The 19,916-nt window shown below is 37.8% G+C and overlaps 1 protein-coding gene across 1 annotated transcript in view; it reads right to left on the bottom strand.

The window, feature by feature from the left end:
* SMYD3 (SET and MYND domain containing 3) overlaps positions 1–19,916 on the bottom strand; it is a 406,699-nt gene that overhangs the window by 55,303 nt on the left and 331,480 nt on the right. The window contains exon 6 of the mRNA XM_035900270.1: positions 11,756–11,866. Coding sequence (XP_035756163.1) covers positions 11,756–11,866 — 111 coding nt within the window. The remainder of the gene's footprint in view (positions 1–11,755; positions 11,867–19,916) is intronic.

The raw sequence follows: 19,916 nt of genomic DNA, 5'->3' as shown, positions 1-19,916 counted from the left end.
GGGTTTGGGGTAGGGGAGTAGCAGCTCACTTTGCATGGATCCCCACCTTCATTAACCAAATACAATGTGCTGGTAACTGAACTTCACAATACCTTTCTCCTCTATACCAAATGTCTATAGATTCAAACTGTTGTATTATTAGGCAGTAGCTGGAATCACATCAAAAGCTTTCAAAGCTCAAAAGGACTTCTTTTGTGCACGGGAATGATGCAAACTTAACATAAAGTTGTACACTTGAAATATTTTGAGAGTAAAAATTTAGTTGTCTAGATATTGTCAAAAGAAGTGCAGAAACTTTAGTGCTTGTCAGCACTAAGACAAAGATTCATACCTTATCTTTTCTAAAGCAATATCATGCAGCAACATATTTTTCTTAATGATTGTGGTCAGATAAAGCTTGGGCAGAGTTGTGATACACTGTTTTACCACACTCCCCAATTCAAATCACTGTTTGCAGCGTAATCGACAGCTTTCCTACAATTTACTGAGCAATCCTGTGGAAAATAACAGGACATCCTGCAATGGGTCAACAAATTAGAGTCCTCTGCTGTAACTCACATGGGCTGGAGTAAATTTAAGCCTTTTCAAGCCTGCTGCCTTTTACACAACAAAAAGTTCCTATTCATGTCTAAAAATAAAGCTCACAAATGCAAAATTTGTAACTACAGTTTCAGTTGTGATACTAATTAAATTACTGGCAAGAAACTGATATGGCACATAGCTTACCATAGCAATTTTTCAATCCAAAGCATTCAGTCTGCAGTTTTACAGTCTCAAAAGTTACAGACTTCCTTGTCTCATCCCTCAGATGAGCTCATTCTTGCTTTAACAGACCTCAGAGGATACTAGTTAAGGACTGGAATTGATTTAGACACTGAAGAGCCTGATTTTGTCCTTCTCAAAATGTGTCGCTTCCTATGAATTCAGCCAAAACCCCAAACTTTGAAGAATCACATTGTCAAAAAGAAATTAGAATGAAGTCATATACCCGATAACCTTGCCACAGGATCCTAAATCAATCAATCAATTAATCAATCATTAATCATTGAAAAATAAAATTTAAAATAAAATTTGACTTGTAAAGAGTGTCTAAAGGTTTAGAGGCAGCTGACAGAAAACCCATCTATCTTCATTTAAATAAGCAGACTACAGTGAAAGATGTACTTCCACAATGTGGCATGGGGAATAACAACTAGAGTCTTTGTAGTACATTTCATACTGAGACAGTCTAAAGAATAATTATTTTTTTAATGTTATTTGTATAATGGACATTTCTATATCTGTTTTATGGAGGGAGGTATGACACGGGGCTGCACGACTAGATGCATCAGGAGAAGTGTGGCCAGCAGGTTGAGGGAGATGATTGTGCCCCTCTACTCTGCTCTGGTGAGGCCTCACCTGGAGTACTGTGCCCTCAGCACAAGAAGGACATGGAAGTGTTGGAGCGGGTCCAGAGGAGGGCCACACAAATGATCTGAGGGCTGGAGCACCTCTCCTATGAGGACAGGCTGAGAGAGTTGGGCTTGTTCAGCCTGGAGAAAAGAAGGCTGTGGGGAGACCTGACTGCGGCCTTTCAGTAATTAAAGGGAGCCTATAGGAAAGATGGGGAAAATATTTTTAGTAGGGCCAGCTATGACAGGACAAGGGGTAATGGTTTTAAACTAAACCAGGGTAGGTTTAGACTAGATATAAGGAAGAAATTCTTTACAATGAGAATGGTGAAACACCGGAACAGGTTGCCCAGAGAGGTAGTGGAGGCCCCATCCCTGGAAACATTCAAGGCGAGGTTGGACGGGGCTCTGAGCAACCTGATCTAGTTAGCAGTGTCCCTGCTCACTGCAGGGGGGTTGGACTAGATGACCTCTAGGGGTCCCTTCCAACCCAAAACATTCTATGAGTCTGTGATTCTATGATCTCCAGAGGTCCCTTCCAAACCTTGCCATTCTGTGATTCTGTGATTCCTCACCAAAGATCACAAAACAAAGAGCAGCAAAAGACAACAACCACCACCATATTCTGCATGTGTAATATATTGCTCACTAAAAAGGTATAATATCTTTAAAACTGTCCCTGTGTGTTCCATGCATGTACCTATGCATATATACCTACATATATGCATACAATATTGCTTTTTCCATTAAGACCTGGTTTTGTCCAGTGTAGATAGGTGTCCACTTCACCACAAAAAGTAACTGCAGTGAAATGGATCACAGAACACACGGTTCCTCCTAGCAAGTAGACAAGCTAAGGAGATTGTTTAGTTCATAGATTTAATAATGGGGCAAATTACCAGATTAAAAACTAAACTAGTAGATTAAATTTTTTCCCAGACTTTTTTTAACCCATTCTTGACCCATATAAAGTAAAACCATGATCTCATTTCAGGGCCCACTGTACACAAGTCTGCTTTACAAAACCACTCATTATTCCTTTCCTCTGATTGGAATAACCAGAAAACTAGAACAATAGTCAGCAATGAAGCTAACCTTCTCTTTTGCCAAGCATTTACACCTACTGTATATCTACTATTTCATTCTAGTTATTTCCAGGCATCGTATGGACAGTAATTGATCTCAGAAAAAATATACTGTCAGAAAGATAAGATTTATTAGCACAATTTTTCAGCTAAGGAAAATAAAACAAAAAGACAACAAACTGCCCAACATTATAAAGAAAGTATGTAGTATACAATCAGTATTGCATTAGGAAACAGAAATTTGGAGCATGAAGAAAGTATATTCAGAATCTGAAAAGAAGGACGGGATGCACTGATATGAAGGAGCATCACAGAAACCACAGTTGAAAAAGTTGTTTTCCCAGAATGAAAAAGGTTCCTCTGGACTAGTTTTGGGTGATGCCTTCAGTACGAAATGAGTTTGGAGATGACAAAAACTTTTGCTGAAATTACTTGAAGATGGCTGATTGCAAAAAATTTCAGTGAGCCAATAAAATGTTGTCCTATTTCAGGTTAGTCACAAATTTGCTGATAAAGAGTAGACAGTCCTTTTCCATCTTGTTTTCCTCCTCCATGTTGGTGTGACTTGGAACATTTGTAGACTTTACTGTTGCTATTATTTATAAATCTGGCAGTATCAGAATCATAGCTACACTCTTTTGCAGGTTTCTAGACTGTATGGAGTAAAAAGAGTACTCACCCCAAAGAGCTGAGGGTCTAGCAGGAGAGAAAGCAGTGAAATGGAGGGAGCAAAATATACAGCATGCCAGCAAAGGTTCTAGCTATAATCAGCCCCAAAATTGTTGATGCCCTGGTTTGGGCCCTTAAAGGTAAATGATAAAATTCATTCCTTGTCAGAAAGAGATGTAGCTTACATCCACAGAACTGATGAGAAAAAGGTATTTCCACTCTCTTTTCCTTTTTCTTTAAAATTCATAGCCCATTAGTTATACAGAATATATATATACAGAAGACAAATTCCTTTTTCTTTAAAATTCATAGCCCATTAGTTACAATATACAGAAGACAAATATCCAAGCTCCTATTTCTACTTGATTTGGAGCAGTAATCAAGAAAAAAGATATGGTGAACTGTCTGTATCCTGGATTGACCTGAACCTCACCCATTGCCTGAAGCACTGACAGAATCGTGGGGTCTCCTTACCCCATAGGGAGTGCTCTGACACCTAGGATAAAATGTCATTCTTGCTCTGATGCAGAGTTGAAGACCTTCAACAGGAGAGATTTTTGAACCCAGAAAACTGAATCCAAGGTCAGTCCAGAAAACTCTGCAGTTTAAAGTTGTGACATCTTTCAAGTAAATCACCTATTTATGGGATTTAAAAACAGTGGACACCCTGCAGAGTAGAAGAACGTGACTGATAAACAGATCAAGAAAAGGCATCCAAAATCAAGATTATTTCCTTAGGTACTACTGATATTAGAAACCACCCTGACAGGCTGAAACACACAAGACCTTATAGCACCCTCAGTGAAAGAGAATTCAGAGATTTAAGATCAGATAAAGCAATGACTGGCTTCAATATATATTTAGAAAAAAATTTGTGAACTAGTCTTCCCAAAATCACTGCAGAAAAAGGTGTTTGGAAGATGATTTGTCTGATCTAGTCTTATGTTTTAAATTACTGCCGTTTCTCTCAGCATATTCTGTCTTCTATGTGTTTATTTTAGATTGCTAACCCAGAGCGAGACTTTTCCTATTTCTGTTTATCATTCAGCAGAGACCAAATAGTGACTGCTATGGGAGTGACACCATCTGAAATGAAGAAATCATCATAATAATAAATAGTTCCAATGACAGTCCCAAGGAAGCTGGACGTCGGAAAAGGGGGAACACTGCTAGCCAGGCACTTAAATGTAGCTGCTACAGCCTGAAACAGTGATGAGAGCAGACTCCCTTCCCTTGGCAAAAAAGTGTTTCTGCTCAAAGTATCTGCCAGAAGATTTACATTTCCTCTTAGATGCCTGGGTCTGAAAGGAATGGGATACTGCTCCCCTCAGATGAGCAGAACGCCAGACTCCCGGGAGAGTGCCATACTCCTACGTTGGCTCCAAATATGAACTTGTTGGACCAAATTAATATAGGTTTCCCTATTAAGGATCCCCCAAACAAGCAAGGAGTCTCCATACAGCTCTGAACTCATGTCTGTTTATAAGAACAGCAGTATCTTTTCCATGACCTTTGACAACCCAAGTGAGCTCCAGCTGACTGCTGCCAAGCTGTGACCAGAGCACAATGAGGCAGTCCTGAAGCAACTGGGAGAGGTAAGCTGTCATGGGAAAATGATCACAGTCCATTTGTCACTGTCTGTGGGACTGCCCTTTGATGGAAAAAATTACAATGTTGAAAGATGGAAAAAGCCTTAGAAGTCATGCAAGAAATGCTAAGAAGCTGAAGAGATGATGTCTTTGTTAATGAACAAGAGAGCCCAGAAATTAGAAGCGGTTGCCTTGTTTTTTAGTTTAATTTTTGGCACTAGGAAAAAAAAGACAAGCCCTCTGTCCTTGGCTGTTTGGAAAGACATCCCAAGAGGGTAAGATCCTCTGAAATGGAACAGAATAGTGTTAGACTGACTGTTGGATTTCAGGAACCGATCCAGGGTTTATGTCACTACCAAATTCCTTGCCAGAAGGAAGGAACTGTTAATCAGCCAACCACCTACAGAAAGAATCAGCGTTCTGTCCCGGTGGGCTGCTAATTACTGCCACTGGCTTTTGTAGGCACTGGTTATACTTATGTTGGGCTGAAAGGGTAGGTGGGTGAAATATGACTGAGGTCTGGCTTGACTTCCTTCTGTAGTTTGCTTCAAAGGCAGTTCTAGTGGCAGAACAGTAAAAAGAAGACAAGGAATGAACAACTGATTTATAAAATAAACTATTGCAAACTCTGTAATTTGATAGGAAATAGATTAAACCAGCATTTTGTTGGAACAAAGTCCTGATCTTTTTTTTTTAACACGCCCTTAGTGCCTTAGTACTTAGCAAGTACCTGAGAATCATGAGTAGAGATACGGATGCTCCTACTTTATTCTTTGCTTTAATCAAGGGGGTTTATGTTCAGTTAGCTGTATGAACAGACTTGTTTTCAACAATCCTGTTTAATCCTTGCTTCCCAGGCTTCATCTTTTGAATTAATTTGGAGACCTCATCTTTCATATTGTACTTGGAAAACTTAGTGAGAATGTAAATGCGTGAAAATAAATAAATATTGGGGAAACTGGGACACAAACTTCTGGAACCTGACAATTCAGCAATTTAAAAAGGCACTTCTTAACATGTAATTTTGTATTTCCTTTGTATTCCTAAATATATGCTCCCTGAGGGAGGGGTGATATTTTTGTACTAACACCAGTACTGTGATCTTACATGAAGCCTTTACATGCTAATTCAAAACAACAGGCAATAATAATTTTTTTTCATGTAACAATGCCTCTGTGATTGAAGCACGTGTTCTTCAATGGTACTGCTGACACCACACATGAAGATCAAATGTGAAAATCTTGAGTAAATTCTATCCTTGTACATTTTCAAGCATTTCTCAGAAACCTCGGTGAGGCAAATCAACCATGGACATATGCTCTAGCAACAAGTTTGATCAACTTACACAGAGGACCATTTACATTTGATGAAATCCCTAAACTACAGTTGTGTTGTTTCCTAGGATAGAAAAAGATTGTCAAAACTTCTAGTAGGTTCAGGAACTTATTGAGTGTTTTTTATAAGAGAGCTGGTGGATGTATGGAAGTGCAACACCAGCTAAAGAATTGCAGGTGACATTTTTATGTAGATGGCTTGGCTGCTGTTCAGGTGACCTGATTTTGAGAGTCCTTGAGTTAGAAACTGGACTTGTGGTGTTCTCTACCAAAACTCAGGATGCAATATAAGTAAGTACTAAGCAAAGCAATAAACTGATTAAAGGAATAACGCACTTACTGGCATTATGTTATTATTAGCTTTGGCAACTATCAAATACTGACCAAATATAAAAATGATTCATATTCAAAACCATTACTTTTGACCTTGTAATAAATAAAAGCTTTCCAAACCCCAAGCTAGACTAAAATATTAAATCCTGGCTCCAATGGAGAAAGACAACTCATAACAAAGTGATTCTATAAGCACAAATCTCCCTGAAATCCTTGGCTGAAAATGTAGAACATGAACAATACTCTGGCTCACGACTGTGGAAAAAACTGTTCTCCATTTAAAATGTTTGTCATCGATGTAATCCCATCTTTAATTATAATTAATGTAAGGGGCTTTTATGTGCTGGAATGGTAATACGTTGCCAAGATTTCAGCTTTTAGGAAGGCACACATTTCCAAATTACAGTGGAGATTGATCTTAAAAATGGAGCAAATAATAACGTATAAAGCTGTCAGAGATACAATGAACCGAAGACATTACAGCAGCAATAACTTGAAGTACTGACAGTCAGGAAATATTCTATGAGTGACTTTTAGAAAGATGTGGGTTTTTCCCTCTTTTAGTTACTGATTTTTTTTTTTTTTCAACTTGGGACAAAATCCATTAAAAGTACTGTTTAGAATTGTAGATAGTGCCACTTAAATTGGCAGTAACTGTACTGCCAAAAGTTTCACTTTAATCTTATCTTAACCAGTTTACACTGATGTGTCAGCACTTGCTACTCTTCCCTTGTCCTATCAGCAGCCAGGCTGCTTGACCAGTTGCTAAAAGAGACTGGCCAGAATTGTGGTATGACCTCTTAGAATCAAAATGTAGCTGACATTGAGGACCAGGCACCAAAAATTATTTGAGATCCACAGGTCCAGCTAGTTGCCACTGTTTGCCTCCAGATTTTCTCATCTTTGATGACAGCTATGCACCTGGATTACTCCATGGCTGTGCTCACAGTTGGAGAGGCAGATAAAAATGTACTATTGTATAGCGAGCAGAGATTCACTTTGAAGTCCTTTCATCAGCAGTGACCAGTGAGGAACATTTGCTCTCATGATATGCAATGCAATCTTGACTGCACAGCCATGGACCCTTCCATTTGGTCTAGGGCTGTGTCTGCTGACACTGGCGTTGATATTGATGCTCAACTTCAACAACTTCAACAGGGTCCCTTGTGGTCGGGCTGCAGCCTGTTTCAGTATACCTGAAAACACAGCCTTTGCCTTATTACAGTCTCAGATCCAGACACCTGTGCAAGGGAACTGTGTATACTTAGGCTGTGGTTAGAGATTGTATGGAGTTGCCATACCTAGCTAAAAAGACCAAGTGACTGAATTTTAAAGCCATTGTTGGTGTCAGTGTGAATTTTGCTGTTTGATACAGCTGTGACATGAAATATTACACTAAGTGAGAAATAAAGAATAATTCTTCCCAGATAAGTTGCCTCTTAAATCATAGTTCATCAGAGACCTGAAATGTCAGAAAAAGCCCTTGCAGAATCTTGTAACCTAGAATGGCAAAAGAGCACTTTGAGCCATTAGTCTTGATTGTATGCATAGCTAAACAGTGTGATTGCAGTATGATGTAACCACTATGTGAGTTTGATCAATTTTAGCACAAATAACAGTGAAGAAGCAGTGCCACTGGCTGTAAGATTTCTCGACAGCAGCAGCCAGAGACAAATGCTTGCAGTGATCTGCATAAACGAATTTTACTGACAATCTGGATGTTAGCGTGCTGAAACCTACATAGTTGCAATGTCACTCTGCTATCCACGTCAGCTAGCACAGAAACGTAATCATGTGATTCTTGATTTTGTGTTTATATATACTTCCTGGAGCAGCATAATTTATCTGACTCAACTGTATCTGTCTAAAGTGTGGGTAAGCACTTGAAGTAGTACTGGAAGTCATTCCTTTAACTTCTTATATCCATTCCAGGTTTCATAGATTTCTATTGCAAGACAGTATGAAGGAGCTGCTTGTCTTTTCTTTGGGTATGGAGGGAGGCTAAAAACTGGCTTAGATTAAATGACTAACTGCAGTTAGGAGAAATTAGTAGCATTTTGTAAGCTAAATCTGTTATTTGCTCCTGTAGATGTTTCTGAGGTTAAATATGACCTTTTTTTTTTTTTTTTTATGTGGTGCTAAGATATTGCATGGCAATGGGAACTGCAGAGACCACACAACCAAACCTCAAACCATTCCACTTCAAAGAATTATTCTCATTGAAAGAAATATAGCACTTAAAGCTAAAAGACCTTAGAAAACGCAGCATCTTTCTTTATTATCCTTTGGACACCAGAATACTCAGCAGAAGTACGAATAGCCATCTTCATGATGAATTTGGAGAGATCAAGCAAAACAAAGCTTCACAGAACATTCACAAAACCAGTCCCTGATTTAGACAGACTGATTTAGATTTTAGTCAAAAATCTGTTCAGCTCCAATTGAAATGGTAGCTTCTCACTAATTATGAAAAATAAGGGCAGGATCTTAGAAAACATAAAGGTTGCTTTTGAATAAAATTAATTACCCAAGGTCACTTAAGAAGTCAGTAACTGACTTGAGAACAGAAACTTGATAACTTGAACTTCCTTCTTCACTTGGGCACGTAAGACTAAATGAGCAAGCCTTTAGAAAATACAGCAGGAGACATTAATTTCTTTGATATGAAATTTGCAAAGTATTTTTCTAAATATGAATAAATAAGCATACATGCAACAAAGTACTAATACTCATAAGGCCTAAATGTCCTTCATATAAACTTTAATGTGGTTTTCCCACAGGATTCTCAAGATCATTTTTAAACATTGCAAAAGATGTAGACTAAACGCTGCAATGGAAATGACTTGACTTACAATTTTACTGTAAATTGATGTGCGCATCTCAGGAATGATTCCTCTGCTTTCACTGGTCCCTAGTATGTGCCCAGCAGCTGGCACGCACACTCAACAAGACTGGAATTTGGGAGCAACAAAAAGCTACGGTCTGTAAGTTTTTGTTAGAAGAAGGATTGTAGCTTTTTGATGAGATGACTACAGCTGAAAAAATCCCCCAAAACTTAGCTGAAGGCATAAAGCATTTCTTAGCCAAACTGCAATTTGTGTTTTTACCTATAACAAATATTTATGAGGTGGATTGCTGTTGACTAAGCCATTGTATTTGCAAAGCAATGTTGTAACATGCAAATTTACTGCTAGCTGATTATATGCATTGAATCAGTGTTGAATCTGCCACCCTTGCTGACTCAAAGTTGCAATGGTTGCCTATTCTGTTGACAAAATTTTGCCTTTTAAAAATATTCCAAGATGTCTTGGAAATTTGCCTCAGCATCAGGGGTATTTCAGCAGGGGTATTATTGAATAATTTTGTGAACTGATGACTTTTAAGCATCTAAATGCAGCCATTCTCTAATTTAAAAAACCATAATTTCCAAAAATATTATGTCCCACTGTAGCTGCAATTACATGCCTCTCAGCTTACCAACAGTAACTGAGATCAATGAAAAAAAAAATCCAAGTTAGTCATGTAAACAGTTGTATTTATAAAATCTCTGTCACAGAAAAATGAAATGCAGTACTGCAAGGACTGCTGCAGATTATATCTAATCATCCTAGACTGAGGCTGAGGATAAAGATGTCTTCTTCATAGATGTCAACAGACAAAGCTGACATGAGGTTCCTAGCCCTTCACAGACCTCTTTACGTGGTAACAATGAGGAAACTACAGAATTTCAGAATGCAGTCAAAAAGGCCTTTCCAAATATCTTGCATCCCCACAGGGAATTTTGCCAATGGGCAAAAAAGACCTACAGAATATGAACTCAAACCAGTTAAAAATTTCAAAGAGAAAAAATAACTAATTATTTTTAACCTATGTATAAGACTATTGTTTTCATCAATATACGCTCATATAGCTTCACTACAGTATTTTTTGATGTTGTATGTTGACTTTTACAACGAAGTGTACTCCAGCCTGTGGATCTTGTTTCTTAAAACATTCCACATGCTGAATGGTCTTTACACCACTTATCTACCCTTTCACAAACTGTTAAGCGATCCTTAAAGACTCTTCAGCCTGCTTATTTTTCTTAATAGTCACTGCATCTGTGGGGATGCCATTCCCCAAAATTAATCTAAGATTTCATGGCACTTGAGTGAGCATCCTTAAAGAAAGACAAAAAGAGGTCTTCACTTCCTTTCACTCCCTCTTAAAGTAGTATTGCAGCAACCTTTATCAGGCACAGAATGCCAACAACTTTTGCACATGGATAGGAAGTAATTTAGCATTATGTCATAAGCCTGAAACTTTTCCGTGTTCTGTTCTTTGAACTGCTTACTGATGAATCAAAGGATACATTATGTATTCAATGGGTGTACTTTGGCTTGAACAAAACTGCACACAAAACTGTCCTACCCAACATGGAGTTTAAACTTTTTTTTTTTCTTTTTTGCTGTACAGCAATTATTTCATTAATCATATCATGCTCCTTGGAATAACATTTTCATCAATACCTTTCTTACCCATTTCTAATCTACTGGGAACACGTTTAGCTATGGCATGTGACTCACCCAAAACAGGAATTAGTGAAAATAAGAACAAGCGTACATATAACTTAGAGAGACAAAGTGCATAAACTGCATTGAAGCCAGTGTCATTTTGCATATTCCATTTTATGTCTCATCAGGCTTGGAGCCAAAATTATTTTAGCTAGGCTGTATAAATATGAAACAACCCAGAATATAATTAAACCAGGCTAGGCTGAACCCTATAAAATGTCACACTGAACAAAATTTTATCTACTACAACTACTGACCTGCTACTACAAGAACTTGTGAGAGAGAGCATAAAAACTACAAACAGTCATCCAAGGTGGTTCACTAATCTCTTTAACAACTCCTGAATATGTCTGGCAGTACTTGAAAATTACTGATGCAGGTGTTTGTCAGAATTAATTTAACATTATTATGAGGATAAGCACAGCCTTCCTGTAGCATCAGACAAGTGGGTTCAGTTAAAGTTCCAAGATTATTCTTTTGAATAGAAAAAAAAAATCTTTCCTTTCAGCTTAAAGCCATGTTAACTCTCATGTTCAGAGGTCCTTGAATCTCAAAATGATCTGTAATGCATCTTTTAGCAAGAAATTCTTCTTATCATGTTGTTAACATTTCCTGCTTTTCTTTCCTTCACGGTTGTCTTTCATAGCAACATAAACAGCACTGAGGGCAGAGGTCACTTTCTTCTCTTCTCTGGCCATTCAATTAGTAGCAAAAGATAAGTATTACATAAAGGAAGGGAAGCCGCTGACAGGCCTTGGAAAATTCTGTTTCATTAGCAAGGAATTTCTTCACTCAGCCTACCTTTTCTTGATTCCGGCAGAGAAGACAGTCACACACAAAGCAATACTGGCGCATCAGTTGCTTTTGGCGTTCACTGGTGGGCATCAGCGATTCAATATAGCTGATGGTGAGCTGTGTGCAGTACATACAAAACCAGAGTTGGTACATTTTACAAAAATTCCATACTCAGTGTATGTTAGACAACATTTTTCCAGCATAAAATAAAATTTTATCTTAACAGATGATTTCCTAGAAGAAATTGACTACTTTTACTAAGGGAAAAAAAAAAAGGTAAAAAATTAATTTCCATGGAGGAATGCTTTTTCACATTTCCAGACTAATACTGTTTGAAATTATTACACCACCCCCACCCCTCAAATATCACCATTTCAACTTTTCATCCTAATTTGGAAGAAAAACAAAAAAAGCAAAGAGAGAGGGGAAGCTCAGTAACTGAATTCCCTGTGCATGAAATCTCATTTTTTGTGTAGCTCCAAAGCTTGTGTGTATTTAGCACTGGTGTTATACAACATCCAACTATCTCCACAAATTTTGTCTCAGGGAAGCTCCTGCTTTCTTGCAAACATATGTCTGAGCCTGAGGAAAGCTCCTCTTATGTCATATCCATCTTCAGTATGTCTGTGATGTTTCCTTTGTGACCAAGGAAGCACAAAAGCATTGCAGTCAAAGTTGCTGAAACTATTGACAAGAAAATTTATTAAAATGATAAAAGAAAATGCTTACATTTGTGCCATTTTCAGCTCCTCATGCTGTACAGAGTGAATTCCAATGAACTACAGAGAAGCCTGTAGTTTGTTCAATTTGATGCCTGCCAGAAGGAATTTTACAGGGCTAACCATTTGTAGAGTCCTTCAAATTTTTAAAGTGCTGGACAGGCACAAACTAATGATAAGGGAAGGAATATAACAAAATAACAGCCCAGCTCAAACCATCATTCAGTCATACATGCTATTGATTGATTACACTATACGCCCAACACACTTTGAAACACTCCAGAGAGATCAGAGCTAAAAAAAATCAGGTCACATTATTTCATCCTGAGCCTAGACACTTCAACTAATTGGGAGAATTTTCACATGGTTCTCAGTTAAATCATGAGAGTCCACTCAAAGAAATTACAGTAAAACCTGACCAATTTGTAGTAATGACTATGAATCCATTGTCAGAACCTGCATTTTGCAAAATAGTGAGCATTATAATTAAACAAGCAATTAACAAGAAACTAAAACAATGCCTCAATTTTTTTCATTTATTATTACAGTATAATTTGATTACAAATTGAAGGGGGACTGTATTAAGAGAAGACTACTAAGATGGCAAAGTCAAGCATTTAAGGTGATGATAAGTAGAAAGCCTGCAGAAAAAAAATATGGTGTCATAATTGAAGATTAATAGTATAATTAATGGAAGAGACAAATTAAAGTTCCACAGATAATCAAAAGTTAGAAAGCGTGAGAACTTTGTTAGGTTTTGCATTCTATATAATGTTGTTCTGTCCCAGCTTGTGAGTGTCTGAGCCGAGAGGGGATTAGTTGCACCACTGTTGGTTTACAGCAGAACAGTCTGTGCTAATCATTTACACAGGAGCTGTAGGCTTCCCTCTGAGAATTCTGCAGTGAATGGATGGAAATTGTTTTCCATATTTCCTTTCCACTCTTTTCCCCAAGCTTGGTCTCTTCTGCCCCTTTCTCTCCAATCTGTCCCTCTTCTGATTCTCTCTCTGCCCCTGGACATGAGTATAATTTTCCAGCCTTATTCTCCACACCTGGTTATCTAAACCTGGTTTCCAGCCCTCAGTTCTAGCTCCTTACATAGCTATTCTTGGTAAAATGGGCCAATTGCATCATCTTGCCAGTCCCAGATCTGCCCTTCTGTCTCCCCTGCATGCCTCATCTTACCCCCATGTTTGATCACCAACACTCTTACCCTCCCAAGTTAACAGTCCTTGTTGCCTTGCTCTGGTTTCTTAATCATCTTCAGTGATGCCACCAACTTTGTCCTCATTTCTTCCTCCAGATGGTCTTACTCTGCATCCTCCCTGGTGTGGTGAGAAAGGTCTGTCTCCCTTCCTTCCCACAAAGCAGTTTCCAGTCAAGCTGTAGTCCTAACCTCATCCTTCAGCCATTCCAAACCCAATTTCCCTCTCCTATCACAAGTCTCTGATCTCCATGTCTCCTTGCAACTTGCAAGTGTTTTCTGTCAAAATCATTCCGCACACTGGCTTGTTCCCTATCTCTTATCCTCTGCATAAACATCACCGGTTCTGACCTATGTCCTACTGCGCTTTAGGTTCAGGTGGCGTCCAGCAGTAAAAGGGATTCAATCAAGTTCAGGCACAGTGCAAGACAGTAGGAATCTTCTGGGAAAAGTAATTCATGTGAGATTAGTCTACTCTTTGCCAAAATACTTAAGACAATAGTTTAAACCCTATCATTACTGCTGAACTTTTTGGGTTTATTTTTAATACTGCAAAACAAACACATAGCCAACACCAAACATGCTTTATATATCTTCAGCCTACAGGCTTCATCCCTTTCTCTCTTTTCCTTTCTGCCTTTTTTTTTTTTATTAATTCATGTTGCAGAAACCTTGGAAGTAGGAACAAGTTTGAAACCAGTAATTTCTCTTTCAGAGGTTACCAAACAGTTGTGGATATGAACAGTCACATAACAACCTCCTCTGGATTAGAGCATATGACTGGGCAGAAGGAGGAGGACAAGGGGCTTCATCACATTGATACCTGCTTTTACAGTTTTAACAACTTAGAGTTTCTCTTGCTGTCAAAGGCCCAAGTCCAAATTCTCAGTCCTGCCAGCAGAAATCTGTAAGTGAAAAAAATGTTTGTAGCTGGCAGACTGAGTGGGAAAATGTAATTAGAATATTTAGAAACATGACCAACCTAACAGTGACTAAGTCTATACTAATCATTTAATCGTTTAAACATAAAAATTCTGTATTCAAGTCTCTCTCCTACACTTGTTTTAATTTTGGATCCCTTCATTAGAAGCAAGGCTCATTTAACTTGTACATATTCAGGAAATATGCCCATTTATCAGAGGTTGTCTTAATGGTATTTGCATATGGGATGTATGGTATTAATTAAAACATTATTTCAGCTGACCAAAGCTTGCCTCTTTATTGCATCGCTTATAAAGAATGCAGTAAATCTTTTCCCCTGAACTGGAGAATATATATTAAATAATGTTTATGAAGGCAGGGAATTATTTAACAGCCATGAGACTTATTGACTCTCAAGACTTTCTCCTTAGAAATGCAGCACTGTCTGCTTCTCACTCTGACACAGAAATTCTTTAACCATGGGTATGGTGGTTATTTTCTCATGTTCCTCATCTGCCAAATGAGGTGGACACAATGTTCCAGTACTGCCATGCTGCAGTGGACTTAATTTATGTTTTTTTGTAACAGACTATAAGCTACAAAATTTCTAGACAGAGGACTCTATAGAAATTCAAAATTAATTATTTTAATGCAAATGGCAGGGAAAAAAAGTAAGTCCTCTTGGTTTTGCAATCATGGCTCTCAGGGTCTTAGGGAGGGTTGTGTACAAAAATCTGTTCCTGAGGCAGAGTTACATAACTGATGAACAGACTGTGCTGTTCCGGCATATATGATCAAAATGCCTTCTAACTCAAGGAAAAATTTGGTTTTAAAAAATGTGATGTGACAAAATGTAATGTGCCAAACATACACAGATATAAAACTTCTCCTCATAGAATTATAACAACAGAAATATTACATATCTTTGTTTAAATCTATCATGAAGATAGATTTATTGCTGGTCATCTGAAATTATGATTTGTATTTCGTATTAATTTTAGGAATTAGTTGCTTTGCAAGGGTACGCTCTGTTATATGACTTTCTGTAGCAAAATACAGATTTGCTCTAACTGAACTCTGAAGCTGATGAGAAGCCATGCACCCATTTTGGAGCAGAACTGGACCTCAGCTAATGCATCCTGTCTCTTAGCGGGACTAATCGATTTGAGCTATGCACTGAGCTAACCGTAGCTATACAACTTCTGATTGGAGAACAGGCAAAATGAGCTCATGTTTGCCTGCAAAACACCAGGTAGACACAGTAATTAACAAAAAGTCAACTGAAATTATAGCACACATCTGGATGCTGTTTAAAGTGGTTAATTAAGGGTTGGGAAATGATGAAGACCTCTTCAGAGCAGGCTGCTTGTCTTTTTGAGAAAGTAAATTAGCTGATAGGCTACCTTATCACTGAAAGACCTCTGGTGCTCTCTAGGTGAATAATTTTTGTTTTATTATAAGCCTTCCCCATAGCTTACCTTTCTTTGCAATACTTAAATTTCATTTTTGCACAGAAAGAAAAGGAAGTCTTTGCATACTGTCAAAGTAACATCACCTAAAGTTACAAAAGCTGTGATAGTCAGCACTACAGCTAACATTATCTTGAGGAGCAAAAAGGTGTTATAATTAGTTTTGAGCTGCTGGAAGCAAGTTTCAGAAATTCCTGTAATCATTTAAGTAGGGACATACAGAATAAAATCCCCACAAAATTCTATTATTTCTTTCTTCCTGCTATTGGATTCAATTATGCTCAAAAACCTGGTACAGGTAGAATCCACAGAGTGTTAGGAGACCCTTTCTAGCCATCTCAACCCCCAGTCTATGCATGGGGATCAATAGTTGCTCCCAGGTCTTGTCCTCCTTTCACTTCTTTTGTCCGCTCAGGTCCTTATCTGTTTCATTCCCTTTATGCCAGTTGCACGACAGAAAACACTTAAATTTAGTAGTGACCATTACCAGCTGGTCAAGCACTAGAATTTGGGATATTAGCATAGAACCATACCGCCTTATATGAATTATAACAGAGTCAGAGCAAGGATGGGGAAGAAAAAAAAGAAAGGTTACCAAGCTTGAAGGAAGTTTCTTATCAAAGCCAAATTTTCAGTTTAAAAATTCTACATTTAATGAGGATTATAAATGTTATTTGAACAGACAAATAAGTTATATGATAGAAATGAAAGCTGTTATTTTGAACATCAACTAAAGCATTCATTGGCAAAAGCCAATGGGAATATAGTGTGGTTTTGTTTAAAACGGTAACTTTCTGCCCTCAACGAGCATGCAGTTCCATAGAACCACATTAGTATAAAGCCCAAATAATATACCTAAAGATAAATCTGAACATCTGGTTTCCAAAGCAAAATTTAAGGACCAGACATTTCTCTATCTTGCCAACTCTCAGTATTTTATTATGATTCCTGCAATACACTTTATTTTCTTAAAGCTTCAACTTGGGAAACCATGCAATTATACATGAATTCCTTCTTTCAATGCCTACAAAAAGGTAACATTCATGACTCACGATTTCTTAGTGCTTCAGGACTGGCAAGACTGCCTTTGCCACAAAAAAGGTCTAGATGGCTAGAATTTTTGCATATGATTTTAGGCATGATTAATTTTCCAAATATACAGCATCATCAAATTTAGCACTTTCATTCTATAAGGATTCAGGCAAACATTTTCTGGCTTGGGAGTCCTAATTTTCTACTGCCTGAGATACATTTTGGCCTTAGGATTTAAACAAATTTCAAAGCCCAAACCAAAATTCAATTAAAAGCCACTAAATGCCACATGCCTTCCTGTCAAAAACATGCAAAGCCAACAAAATCTACCTAGACGTGAGACTAAAACTGAACTGAAACAACTTCCATCAGGACATAAAAACTTTTTGAGGTTCTCATAATCTTGCATGCTTTTTATCACTGACTTGATAAACATAATTATTGTATATAGCATGAGAGCTCTAAAGTGAGTTGGGGCATAAATGTTATTCCTGCATAAATCTGCATCATACTGCAGCAGCTACATCCAATGTCATAATATCTCTTCTGGTTACAACCAAAATTGGGTCTACTGGTGCCTCCCTCTGTATATAATTGTGAGATGCCCACAATGGCCAGTCACCTCAACTCTGTGTGCCTCTTTTCCCTGTGGTTATAGATTGTCAACAACTCCTTAACATAGGTAAATTGTCATAGTGTCCTCTGATAGAAAGCACTAGAAATGTGCAAAAATATTTTTACTTCCCATTGGCCTAGTGAACACATCATATTGCAGTGGTTGATACTTTCCTGGCAAGAGTCCAGCAGCCCTATCAAGTCTGTTCCTGTGTGGATAGTAAAGCCATAGTCCTCTTCTACTAATCTGAGCTTGACTTGCTACTTAGCTTCTCATTGCTAATACATCTTAGTGCTTATTTACTTTCTATTAATTATTACATAAGGGATCTCATTCTGTCTAAATCTAGTATAAGTTTGAAAGGATAAGGCAAGTTTTCTACTGCTTACTACTATTTAACTTTTCTTGTTGCCTCATGACTTGAAACAATGTTCATCTTACCAGCTCAGAGCACTTGATTTATTCACAAAACCCAGTCAGATTCCCCCCTAACATTTATTTTCTCTCCCATTAGCTCAGATCATTACCTCAGTAACACAAGCAAAAACTCAGCTTGTAACAGGTAATGTAGTTTCATGACCACAGGTGTGTAAGTTCAATACACAGCTATTAAGAAAACTGAGCTTACCCTGCTGCAGGCAAGCAGTAAGGCAGTGTGGAAAAAAAGTTGTACCAAAGCTACCATGCAGAGCACTAAATGAAAAGCAGTAGCAGCTGTGTAAGAGGAAAAGTAATTGGGTGTTGAAAATAATATTAAACTGCTGACTTGTACATACCCTCATAATAATTTTCTTTTCCTTCCTCTTCCCATAACAGAATATTAATTTTGTAGCTTTATTTCCTCATTTATGCCCATTTTCTTCCTCAGACACATTCTTATTCAAAGACTGTACCTCAGACTGAGACTTTTTTTCCCGGGTGTGTCAAGAGGGCACCTGCTTTAACACAATGCATATATATGTATGTGTGTATATATATAATTTTACATGTTCCTTAAGGCAAATTTTCCTTTCAGTACCAAAATGAGAAGCAACAGTTGCAACACAGACACCAGAACCTGAGCTCTTTGGAAAATTCTGCCTTTATTTTACTGCCTCATTGAAGGCAAAGTTTTTTAGAAAATATAAAATACACCCACATGAAGTGCAGTTGCTTTAAAGCCTGTATTCACACAACTGCTAAAGTCACTGCAAACAAAGTGGGCCTAGCTGCCCTGCTTATAACTTCTTTTTTTTTTTTCCTGATTGCCTTACTAATGACTTGAAACTTCACCGTTTATGTTTCACCACTGATTTTAACCTAGAGACTTCTGTGCATTACAGAACACTAACGCTAAGTCTGAAGTTTGGGTCATAGCTTCACAGCTGTAGCACAGTCCGTGGAGTGGTCATACCTGCAAGGGAATTCTACTTCACTTCTCACTCCAGAACCACTCAGGGCCACCTGAGGGGCTCTCCTGATCTGTAAAAGCTGCTTGTTACAAAGAATTGCTTTATGAAATTTACCTAGAGAAATACATCCATGTACAGAAAAATAAGATAGTTTCAGAATTAGAGCTCTAATAATTAACACAAATACATCCTGGGAAGACATTAAAATCTACTGTATTTTTAAATAAACAACCCATCTTGGTGAATTGGGAAGCCAAGAGGAAAGTTATGGTACACAGATATAATGGAAGAAAAGGGTCTATAATTTGGCTTGGACAAGAATGCCAGACTGCAAGATTTCTACACTTAATAGCTCCACAAAAGTATATTGCATCCTAAAAGATTGCTCTTGGCAAAAAGGCAAGCATGCAAAAGCATTTCTGTTGGCTCTCCACAATATTTTGCCTAAAAAAATATTTTACCATTTACTTACTTTGACAGCCTACTATCTTTGACAGCCTACTATCTTAGAGAAAGGATACATTACAAAAGAAAACACTTCATAGGGAGGAAAAGATATCCTGCCTCTAAATTAGAATATGTATGCCATTGATATTTCAAGAGTTTGAAGCACAGGCATGAACCCTATTTACATTAGGTCATGATTTTTAAATGACCAACAGCTGGGACTGCATAGGTTGTCAGTGCATGTAAAGTTACATATAAACACACATCTTCGCAGGCCTTACTAAGCAAATTCAATATTGCATTGCTGCAAAAGGCATTTACTTTGCAATGCTTACCTAGCCACAAATGATTGTTTTCAAAGTAACACA

The sequence above is a fragment of the Egretta garzetta genome, unplaced genomic scaffold (genome assembly GCF_000687185.1).
Source record: "Egretta garzetta isolate BGI_Z169 unplaced genomic scaffold, ASM68718v1 scaffold248, whole genome shotgun sequence".
NCBI classification, from domain to species: Eukaryota; Metazoa; Chordata; class Aves; order Pelecaniformes; family Ardeidae; genus Egretta; species Egretta garzetta.
The sequence above is the reverse complement of the archived record's forward strand: the minus strand, read 5'-3'. Positions and strand labels throughout refer to the sequence as shown.